Below are 11,836 nucleotides of genomic sequence, written 5' to 3' on the forward strand. Positions count from 1 at the left end.
TGTTATTTAAAATGTTACTGGCACATCTGTGTTTAGTATATCGTAAAGGATAATATACGTGAAGTTCAAGGTTTATTTTATTTTAGTTCAGTGATAGACTACAAATGACAGAAATTCCTGATTTTATTCATAGCTGTTATTTTCTCAGCAACTGAAGTATGTATTTCAGAATAAAATTCAACTGTCAGTTGCACAATTATTTTTATTCGATTTACCACTTTATCGATTTCAACAGATTGATCCGTCTTCTTCAGATATCTTTTGTAGGCTTCTGAAAATAACGAATTAATTCGTAAAGCAAAATGAAAAATAATTGTGCAACTGCCAAGTGAATCTTATTCTGAAATTAAATTTTTCTGTAAAAAAAGGTGTGGTGTGAGCTCTTGAGCAATTTTCCAGCTAGCTGGCTTTTGTATGAAGTCTGAAGTATTCTGGCATGCGGAGAGGTATATTGCAATCAGGGCAATACTAGCTTGTTGCTTTCTTGCTTGCTTTTCCAGTAGCATCTTCTCTGAAACTGATATTGCATGCTGATTTGTCATGAGATTCATCTCTTGAAGAGACAAGATGAATACAAACAAAACAGAAATAAACTGTAATTATGGCAGCAGTATGTGCAACAACAACGCTAGCAACAAAAAATTGTAACAGATTATAGCGTACCTGAATACAAACCTCCTTCAAATTGTTCTCACACTGATGTTTCTCACTCCGGGGCAGAATTGTTGATTCTTCCTCTAGAGCTTCCAAAATTTATTGCTCACAGAACAAGTGTGACATATTTGTAGCAGAATGAAGCAAATTCTAAAACCTAACGAGTACGAACATTAATGTCGTGAGAGGGCAACCTTACAGTGGCTCAGTTGTGATACCAGCTCTTATGTTCACTACTGTTTCTTTTGAATTAATTATAAAAATTTACAACAAAAGATAGCACCTGAAAAGTGACAGGTAGCAAGATGTCCATGGATATTTCTCACATGAAGTATGTGGCTGAAAGCTCATGTGTAAGTGTCTTTTAATTGTGTGTGTTTGCAACTTAACATGTCATCTGTACAGTAAGTAGCAGTCTGTCTTTTCCTACATTGTTCACATGAAATTAGTTCAGTTTGCAAGCAATGGGTAGCTCATGTATCTTGAAAATCACAGCCTGAGGTATGCTTGAGTATTGTTCTTTGAATGCAGTGCTGTAGCCCCCAAGTTGCACTTGGGCTTATTCGCCAAAATGTTAATTAAAATGACAAAACCATTTTCATTTCCACTGTGTATGCCTTGTGTTGTGAAGCTAGGAAGTTGTGCGTATCCATCTGTTACTTATACTGATGATTAAATCCAGTCTCTTACCTATGGTTTTGTCATTGTTTATGATTTGCCTTCAATGTTCTGATTGTGTGAATCTGTATGAGGGGTCTGTGTGGTTACTGTGTTCTTATTGCATCTTTTATGTTTTTCACAAAGAAAATAAAATGTGGTTTCTAAAACCTTACCACTTTGCAGCAAATTCAGGTGAATGGGAATCTGGATTCTTTGATGCTGGCAGTTGGGATGAGATCATGAGACCATGGGCCCAGACAGTAGTCTGTGGTCGTGCACGCTTGGGAGGAATTCCAGTTGGTGTGATTGCTGTAGAGACACGCACAGTGGAACTGACATTACCGGCAGATCCCGCAAATCTTGATTCTGAAGCTAAGGTTGGCAGATGATTGTGGATAATACATAATAAGAAACAGTTTTTAGCACATTTTAAATTGTATTTGTTGCATTTTATCATTTAACATGATTATGTGTTTGTAATTTGATGTTTTCTCAGACTGTATCGCAAGCAGGTCAAGTGTGGTTTCCAGATTCTGCGTATAAAACTGCGCAAGCAATACAAGATTTTAGCAAAGAAGATTTGCCACTGTTTATTTTTGCTAACTGGAGAGGTTTCTCTGGTGGAATGAAAGGTAAGCAAAAACGCATACTAAACTGACAGTTAATTTTGAAGTATGTTATTGAACCTTGGTTTGTAATAGTGAGTAGTTGGATATGGTTATAATAGAGGGAAACATTCCACGTAGGAAATATATATCTAAAAACAAAGATGATGTGACTTACCAAATGAAAGTGCTGGCAGGTCGACAGACACACAAACAAACACAAACATACACACAAAATTCAAGCTTTCGCAACAAACTGTTGCCTCATCAGGAAAGAGGGAAGGAGAGGGGAAGACGAAAGGAAGTGGGTTTTAAAGGAGAGGGTAAGGAGTCATTCCAATCCCGGGAGCGGAAAGACTTACCTTAGGGGGAAAAAAGGACAGGTATACACTCGCACACACGCACATATCCATCCACACATACAGACACAAGCAGACATATGTCTGCTTGTGTCTGTATGTGTGGATGGATATGTGCGTGTGTGCGAGTGACCCACTTCCTTTCGTCTTCCCCTCTCCTTCCCTCTTTCCTGATGAGGCAACAGTTTGTTGCGAAAGCTTGAATTTTGTGTGTATGTTTGTGTTTGTTTGTGTGTCTGTCGACCTGCCAGCACTTTCATTTGGTAAGTCACATCATCTTTGTTTTTAGATATATATTTCCTGAGTAGTTGGATAGTCACACTTAATTGCTATGATTCACCTCAATGTAATGAAAATAAATGTTTCACAGATATGTACGAGCAGATTGTCAAATTTGGAGCATATATTGTGGATGGACTCCGGGAGTACCAGCAGCCCATTATCATATATATTCCACCAAATGGTGAACTCAGAGGTGGTGCCTGGGCTGTAGTTGACCCAACAATAAATCCTCGTCACATGGAGATGTATGCTGATCCAGAGAGTAGGTGAGTTTTCTGGATCATGTGGGATAATCCTTAGAAAAAATGTCTGATATGGTTAGAACATTCTTGGAATTAATCTGCGATCGTGGTTTCTCGTACACTATATGGTATTTCTCAAAAGCTGCTGTATTAAAAAAGAAAATTTCAGTGAAAGAAAATTTGTTTCATTGTAAATTACATGTGTGAGCTTCCATGTGTCAGAATTCATAATGTTCAGTGACCAGTATTCATGTGGTGACTGTCCTCATCTCTAAACAGTTGAAACGGATGGAGCATTCTGTGAAAGAGTTGTGGCATTCATATGGTGTTATTTTTGAAGAATAGCATCACTTTTTGCACAAATATATTCTGAATTTTCAAACACTTGTTTACCCTTGACTCACTATGTCAACAAAGATGTCTAGGAACATTTCACATCTATTGATGTAGATGACTGCAATAAATGTGACAAGGATACACCTGGTTTTATCTCACTAATTCGTAAATTTGTGTGTCTTGTGGAACCACCTTTCAAATTGTTGTCCGACGTTTTATCTACCAAGTGAAAACAAAAACTGAATCCTGTACAATCTGTGTATTGATGTGATCAGAAACCAAAGATGTTAACTGATAGTACACACACAAAAATGTATTTATGCATGTTAAGCATGCAACACAATCTCCAATATTGAAGGAAGATAACAGACACATAATCTGCCAGTTTTGATGCATCCACTGCACATTGTTTTATGTGGGTATGACCATGAACAAACTATTGTCCCACATGAATTGCCCTGCCAAATTGTAGCCCATGACCAACAATACTACCCAGTTACAGAGTCTGCTGCTAAACATAAAGTGGTGTTCTTAACTGAATGTATCACAACCTGTGCCATGTGGATCCTTCTCCAGTTGCAGCTCTTTCAAATTGTGCCAGTGGGAACTCCCTTTCAACATATTTAACATACTGTTTTTGTCACCCCCCCCCCCCCCTCCCCACACACACACAAAGCATCATTCTCTTCAATTCCCTTCCTACCCCCCATGCTCTATATTACTAGTGCAATTCCCCGCCCTTCCCACAGTCATGATTTCAACTGGCCCCTGCATGTTCACCTACATGTTCCCCACTGGCACAGTCTTTCCTAATACGCTCTCTTTCTCCACCACCATGCCTTCCATGATTCAACCATCCAACTTGTTACTTGTTACTTTCAGGCACTAAGGAGATGATCATCATCATCCCCCCCCCCCCCCCCCCCCCCCGGCTCTCTCTCTCTCTCTCTCTCTCTCTCTCTCTCTCTCTCTCTCTCTCTCTCTCTCTCTCTGCCTCACTCTCTCCCTCTGTGTTTGTTTGTTTGTTTGTGTGTGTGTGGGGGGGGGGGGGGAAATAAGTATTGATGGTAAAATTAATTAATGTTGTGTTAAACTCCTCCATTCACATTTTAGGGGTGGTGTGTTGGAACCAGAAGGAATTGTGGAAATAAAGTTCCGTATGAAAGATATTGTGAAAGCAATGCAGCGATTAGATCCAGTGATTCGACAGCTTCGGTCCCAACTGCTGTCCTCTCCTAACCTTTCAAATGAAGAGAAAGTAATACTGGAGAACAAAATAAGTGAAAGAGAACGTTTCCTAAGACCTATGTACCATCAAGTAGCAGTACATTTCGCTGACCTTCATGATACTCCTGAGAGGATGCATGAGAAAGGTACTATACAGGTAAGTCTGGTTTCATTGTTAATGGGTTTTATACATGTTTATGGTAGTGAAGTCCAGGTGGAATATAAGTAATTTAAGAGTGAAGTTAACAATACACTGAAATGTTGTCAAAAGGGACATAAACAAGACTGAAATATTTGTGAGCTTTCAGGTGAATCGTTTTTTGACCTAGAGGACACACACACACACACACACACACACACACACACACACACACACAGTTATATTAAGCTGGCTGAAAACACTATGCCGGGAATGCAGTTTTGCAGCTCGACTAGGGAGTGAAGCAGGCGAGGAGAGAAAGGAGATGGAGAGTGGAAGGTAGGGTTGGGGTGTGGCTGATGGTTCAGAGGGATGCAGCAGGTATGCAGGAGAGGACAGGCAGAGACAGCAGGTGCATGGAGGAATGCAACAGCAGAACTGGTACTGGTGAGTTTGTGCAGCACATGATGACAATAACAAGACATGGAGAATTTAGTTGGGAGGGGAAGAGAGAAAAGAGGAATAGAAGTCTAACAATTAATAAAATATTCCGGGATGTCAGGCCATGATTGAAAGGATTTCACTTTAAAATGTGACGTTTCATCCCCAAATGTGGAGGACATTTTCAAGGGGGATCGTAGCTTTGTTCAATGTCAGATTCACACCTTGGCTTGCTGTTTTATTAATTATGACAATTCCGGCCATGGAAGTTTGTATTTGATGAATAGAAGACTGTGGAGAAGAGTATGCGGCAGTATGTGGACAGTAAAGGTGGAGGTGAACATGGAGCAAATGTCTAGTGGACATTGAGGCTAGGAGCAGGATGATTACATCTACGAAGGATGCACTGCAAGGATGACTCCCATGTATGTAGTTCAGAGAGGAAGGGGGGGGGGGGGATCAAGATGGCAGAGGTTGTTTAACAGCCATTGAAATCAGCCATGTTATGCTAAGCACAGTTCACCAATGGGTGGTCAAACACCCATTGGGTGGTCCAAACAGGCCTTGAAGGTCCGTTGTTACCAACCAGCCGCCATGTCGTCCTCAGCCCCTAGGTATCATCAGAAGTGGATACAGAAGGGCATGTGGTCAGCACTCTGCTCTCCCAGCCATTGTAAGTTTTCGTGACTGATGCTGCAACTTCTCAATCAAGTAGTTCCTCAAATGGCTTCATAAGGACTGAGTGCACCGTTTTGCCTACAGCACTTGGCAGACCCAGACGGTGACCCTTCCAAGTGCTAGCCAAGCCTACAGTGCTAAACTTTGGTGATCTATCAGGAACTGGTGTTACCACTGTGGTAAGGCCGTTGGCTGCTCATATAAAATACAGTGCAAAAATTGCAGTAGAGCTGGTATATAATATGATGGTTTTCACATGCGGTCCTGCTTCCAATAGAGTATCATGGCTACCTGTAAAAGGTGTGTGTGTGTGTGTGTGTGTGTGTGTGTGTGTGTGTGTGTGTGTGTGTGTGTTGGGGGGGGGGGGGGGGGGTGGCATCATTCTCACACACTTTTTGTGTATTTGTACCCTAGCTCAAAATAAGATTCATCCAAAAGCTAGCAAAGGCTTTAGTATTGTTTATATGCCCTCTATGGCTCAAAATCTGTACCATTTGGTGAGTTGTTACCTTTACTCTTAAATTAGATTCTTATATATTCCTCTGTTTCACATGTTGTATGTTACTCTAATCATAATGTATTTATTTGATCAGGATATTGTGCCATGGCGCAAATCGCGATGTATTTTATATTGGAGATTACGCCGGCTTTTATTGGAGAATGAGCTAAAAACAAAGCTTCTGGAAATCCAGCCTGACCTCAGTGTCGGCCAGGCAGAAGCCAGATTGCGGCGATGGTTTATTGAGGACAGAGGAGCCACTGAGGTAAGGGCCAAAACCCAAACCGTTACTGAATGAGAGTTCAGGGATCCCAAACAGTCTGCAATGTCCCTTCTTTTTTGTCTTAAGTGTTGTCGAACATTTCATAACCGTTATCATTCATTGCACATATGAAGTAAGGCTTAATTTGCAGTGTCACAGAAACCGATAATTGAGAGATGCATATTTGAGTTGGATTGTTTTTGATTACATTAAATATGAAAGTTTGCCAGTCCATGAGGGCACAGGCTATTGCAAACTAATTTGTTAGAAGTGTAAAATTAGGTCACCTCTAGCACAAGGATCATAGCTAAAATACAATCAGCTAGGCACCAACAGAACCACACACACCTTTTTCGTGGACTTCGTATACTAATTATTTAATATTAATATATTTCACTCATAAATGAACATAGCAACACAGGAACAACACTGTTTCCATGAACAAAGCATAGGAAGAAACAGAAAAATTTGCACCTACAAGTATTTATTGCAATGCATCACATTTGAAAGTAAAAGTTTTTATTTTAAAATTGAGCAAATTTTTGAATGGTATTGAATTTAAGTTTAGTTTTCAAATTGTAATCATTCAGTAAGTTAACTGATTTTGACAGGCAAAACTGGTTCACTTATGGACTAGGTACAAGATATTATCATAGGACTAGAGCTTCAGGGCAGTTGTAGTTTGTTACAGATTTAACATTTAGCAACTATATTGGCACAATTTGTAATTTCACTGGTCTGGTCCTGAAAATGTATTAATGGATGTTAATGCTTTGCTGTAAGATGAGATGCAGGAGAATATGAACTGTAGTGGAGTCAGTATAAGAAGCTCCCTCGCAGCACTGTTGCCAGAGGTGCATATTGCTGGTGGCTGTAGGTGAAAGCAGTAGTGGTCTATATAGCTGTGACAACACTGTGGTATTGCCATAGGGGCGTTTACAAAATTGTGTTACATAACTGGTTGAGGTAGCTGCATGAAGTTGTGGTGTCCAACCCACTGCAACTGTCATCGATCTACTTAGACTGACTCGACTATAATACTGGTACTGTACTTCAGTCATCTCATACACAGTTGCAATTGACTCATAATTGTTACAGGAAGAATAGTATAGTTGTTTCCATTGAGTCAATTTCTTCACGGCTAAGGAGTATATCAGTCCATATAGCGAACTTCCTTATGTGTCCGTAACTGTGCATCATCTGAGGTCATGCCTTTTGCGTCTGGCCTGCATGACCTCTTGTATTGGACACTTGTAGTAGTTACCCTATGAAGTCTAGATGTCTCTCATCTATTGAGCAATTTTGGTTGATTTGTGTCCTATGATCACTTATATCAATATGTCATTTTGATTTTCGTGTGGCACTTGAAAGAAGGAATTACAGTATGATCATCCTCAACGAATCAGTTTCGGATAAAGAATTTAGTATTTTGGCCTTCTCTCTGTCAAACTGCATTTTGATGTTGTTATGGTCACTTACAGTCTGAACAGATGGTTATCATCTGTTTACTGGTTCAAAATAAGACCAAAATTTTTAGGTATTTCTGCGAGTTAGTAGACAGAAGTTTACGTATTGCTTCCTACTTCAGGGCATGTTTCAGTGTTAACATCTGGAGTGTAATCATTATTCTATTTGTGAAGCTCAGTAATGACCGTTTCAGTTGACCTACCTCCTTATCCCCACTAAACTTTGATGCCTGTTGGAAGCTCTGTAATGGTCTTGGCAGTCCTCTCATTATTTTCACCCAGTCTTACTATCACTCTGGAAGAAAATGCTACTGGTAAGCTCTATTATGAAACATTTTAGATGACAATGTCCGGTTCACAGTGTAGGCGTTGTTTCCTCTAAGGCTGTGGATCTTCCGAGGTGAGTCTATTCACTCACTTGGCTGTAAACTGCAGAGAAGTGTTTGAATAGCTCAGGAGTGGAGTGAAATAGCATGATTTCCCTTGCATCAGTTGCTTTGTGGGAATTGTTTAAAATACCATTGTCTGTCATTGCAGATACATGCATATTGATTCTTGGGAGGATTCATGCAGTTCTGAAAGTTTCATGTGGTCATGAATGTTCGTACTAGTTTTTCCTAATCCCTGTATTTTGGTCACAACAGGGAGACCGGAATGATGAAGAAAATAATTCAAGACATGTGTAAGAAATATTCTAACCTTTATTTTCTGCTATGGCACTTCGTATTCGTAGCTAACCTTCTGAATTTGTAAAATCAATTTATATTTACATTTATAAAAACTATATTCCTTCATTTGTAAAAATGTTTTCCAGACTGCTACTTCCATTTGAGTTCTATTTTTGATAGTGACAAGCATTAACATAAGAAAAATGTTTTGCAGGCATACGTTTGGGATAACAACAGTGCTGTGGTAGAATGGTTGACTGAACAGCTACAGGAAGGCTCAACATTCTGGCACAATGTGCGCAGTATGAAGCACGAAGCTGTCGTACAACGAATCAAATCTGCTCTGGCAGAATGCCCGGACAGAGCCTTGGAAGCAGCAGTTACTGCCATCATGGAGACCTTATCGCAAGAAGAGCGAGCTGAACTGGTCTGGGCTCTTTCTCAAGAAGAACCGTCACAGAAACGTCTTTCAATTACAGGAGATGCACCCTCTATTTCTTCCCAGTAGTATTACAGGAGCTCAGTGTAATGTTTTGCTGGTTGCTGAAAGGCTGTGACTGTGCTGTGTATTTTTCATGGCTGATTACCGAATTTTTTGAACATTGATGGTGCAAGCAGTCTATGACAAGTGCTACTTTGTTCAAGTGTCATGTATGCTGTGCTAGGATCCTAGTTGTTAACTGGATGTTAGATCCTGCTGACACTTTGTCCTGCATAGTTCTTTATGGTGGTTATGAAGCAGTCTTGTGTGCTCCTAAACAGTGTGTGTCTGTGGTTACTTATATGTAATGAATGGATATTAAAAGTGAGAAATTGTTACAGTTGTGTTAAAATGTACAGCAGTGATGACGCACACTTTGTATGTTCAAAAAAATTTTTGCTCACTACTATCAGACCATACATGCTGTAGATGTTGCAAGTAAATGGGAATATGTATTGGGAAAATACTGATTGCCTGCAACACTGTGTAAGAAGTACTTTGAGAAAGTCACACATTAATGAGGACTCAGCTATTTTTGTTAACATCAGTTCCCATCAAGATGGAAGTGGTAGGATATAATTGTACTTGCAGTATGTGTTTGGTTAGATGTACAATGTATGAGAATGCCTTTCCTCTTTATGAATCTGAAATTGTGTTACAGGATCTTAACCAGTCTGTTGGATTTGCATTGTAAGTAGCAGTTGTTATAGTTCAACAAGAGACTTGTGTAAGCAAGTGTATAGTTAAATGCACATGCATAATTTTGGTTTCAGTATTTGTTACGCAGTTACTGGTTAAGAGTATGCTTTACTAGCCCTTTGAAATGGAAGTACAGTGAACATACATTTAAAAAATTATAACTGGTTGTACAACAAACATGTACAGCATTCAGTATTCTCGTTTCCGAAGGAAACAAGAAAGGTAGATTGTATGTTTTCAGAACATCTTGATCCTTTTTCTTTCAACTCACAGTCAGTGCTGAATGAAGTGGAACTACTTAATTTTTGAAAAACAAGGAATAGTTATAATGATATGGGATGTTGTTATATATTAATAAGAAAAATGGTACAAAATTACATTCCAGTCTGTCAGAAGTGTAGAAAATGGTATTATTTAAAGTCCTCCTGTGTTTTCTTAATTCTTAAAACTTGTTAAACATGATTTCTCTACTTAATTATTATTTTGATTCACTAGTATAGTGCAGTACAAAGACAAAAATAGCATTATCAGAAATGAAAGGCACAAAGTTAGCATAAAAAAGTGTGTGTTCCTTCTGTTTGTGTTTTTCCTCGGTAACATTGTTCAGGGACCAGCTCACCAAAGTAGTAAAAAATGCTCTAAACTTTCATGTTTTGTGCAGTAAGCAGTCACATATTCTCTAACTGTATTTCCAAGAACTGTGTTTTGCAAACAAAGTCTTGGTACAGGGAAAAAAGGAATGGTTTTGAGAAGAAATGTTTTAATGATATGCAAATCCATGAAGTGAAAGATGATAATGTTTTACAAAGCTTGCAGTGAGTGGGTCAGTGAAGAGACAGACTGAGTTTCTCCACTGACAATAGACCTCTTTTTTGCAGAAGGGAACTTTGTTTTAAAAGTGACCAAAGAATGTGTGTGTGTGTGTGTGTGTGTGTGTGTGTGTGTGTGTGTGTGTGTGTGTGTGTGTAGGCATGCGCGCGCAGATGTACATGCGGGTGTGCAGTGCACGCACACACATTCATATTTTTCTTGTGTGTACCACAGTCAGAGGTGAAGTTAGAAGAGGTTTTCCAGTGTTGTATTTCATCTTCTTCAAAGAAAGGTTCACTTCAAGATAATAGGTGTAAATGTGATAGTGTATATTACTATAATCGTTGACACTTTGTTTTCTTTTTTGAAAAGTGATATGAAAATAAGTGTTTCTGTGTTTCAGATCAAGTTATTAAATTTATATTAACAACAGCTATATTTTACACGTGCCTAAGAAGTATTTTTTCAGCATGTTGTTGATTTTCCAGAAGTTTTAGAGGGCAGTAACACCGTAGAGTCGTGTTAATTGTTACTTATTAATAAATGTGCCTTCTTTGTAGAAACATTGAGAAGCAAATTTTTCTTAAATGAGGTTTGATAAAAAGAATATCCTGAATTGATTTGAGTACATTGCATACTGATGGGTTAGTTAATTTCCACCCATTGCTCAGCTCCCTTTTGCAACTACAGGCATCCTTTGTCCTCTATGAGGAATGAAAGTCACTATACTTTTTATTTTCAGCAAAATATCTTCAAAGTTCACTGTGGATATAAACTGATTGTTTATGACTGGGTGGTTGTTAAACAGGGATGTTTCAAGAAAACTTGTTCTGATGATTGTATTGCTTGGATAGATAGTCATGACTATATTGATACACATGCCAAAGTTTGGAGTAACAGAACATCTGAGATGGAAAAAAAGGCACATTCTTCACATTGGTGTTACTGCATTTACATATTTCTCCATTTTTTACATAACCTGATGGAGGTGCCTGTTTCTGCCATATAACAAAAGTGATAATCACAAGACTAAAGGAATCGTTGCACATCATTTGCATAGCAGCAGTCTATTTCAATGTGTAGAAGTCCACTGCCAGTTTCTACTGACTTGTTGATTCCACACTTTTTAAGATGTTATTCAGGATATTTTTTTGTCACCTGCTTGTTCGCCAATGATAAACCAAAAGTTATCTTTATCATGGCAGCTGTAAATCAGAGTTCCCAAACCTAAGGCAGTTAATGTGTTTTTTTGTGATATATGTATATTTGTGTTCTGAATTTGCTTGTAAAAAGACTTCAAATAGCTGCACAAAAGTGTAATTTATACA

At 38.8% G+C, this 11,836-nt stretch overlaps 1 protein-coding gene across 3 annotated transcripts in view; it reads left to right on the forward strand.

Annotated features, from left to right (window-relative positions):
• The window catches only part of LOC124712504 (acetyl-CoA carboxylase), a 433,982-nt gene extending 424,647 nt beyond the window's left edge, over positions 1–9,335 (forward strand). For all 3 annotated transcript variants that reach the window (XM_047242805.1, XM_047242803.1, XM_047242804.1), the window contains exons 34-39: positions 1,498–1,691; positions 1,811–1,946; positions 2,649–2,826; positions 4,252–4,522; positions 6,217–6,387; positions 8,733–9,335. In XM_047242805.1, the coding sequence (XP_047098761.1) occupies positions 1,498–1,691; positions 1,811–1,946; positions 2,649–2,826; positions 4,252–4,522; positions 6,217–6,387; positions 8,733–9,026 (1,244 nt within the window). In that variant the 3' untranslated portion in view covers positions 9,027–9,335. The remainder of the gene's footprint in view (positions 1–1,497; positions 1,692–1,810; positions 1,947–2,648; positions 2,827–4,251; positions 4,523–6,216; positions 6,388–8,732) is intronic.
• The last annotated feature ends 2,501 nt before the right edge of the window (positions 9,336–11,836 follow it).

This window comes from Schistocerca piceifrons, chromosome 8 (genome assembly GCF_021461385.2).
Source record: "Schistocerca piceifrons isolate TAMUIC-IGC-003096 chromosome 8, iqSchPice1.1, whole genome shotgun sequence".
NCBI classification, from domain to species: domain Eukaryota; kingdom Metazoa; phylum Arthropoda; class Insecta; order Orthoptera; family Acrididae; genus Schistocerca; species Schistocerca piceifrons.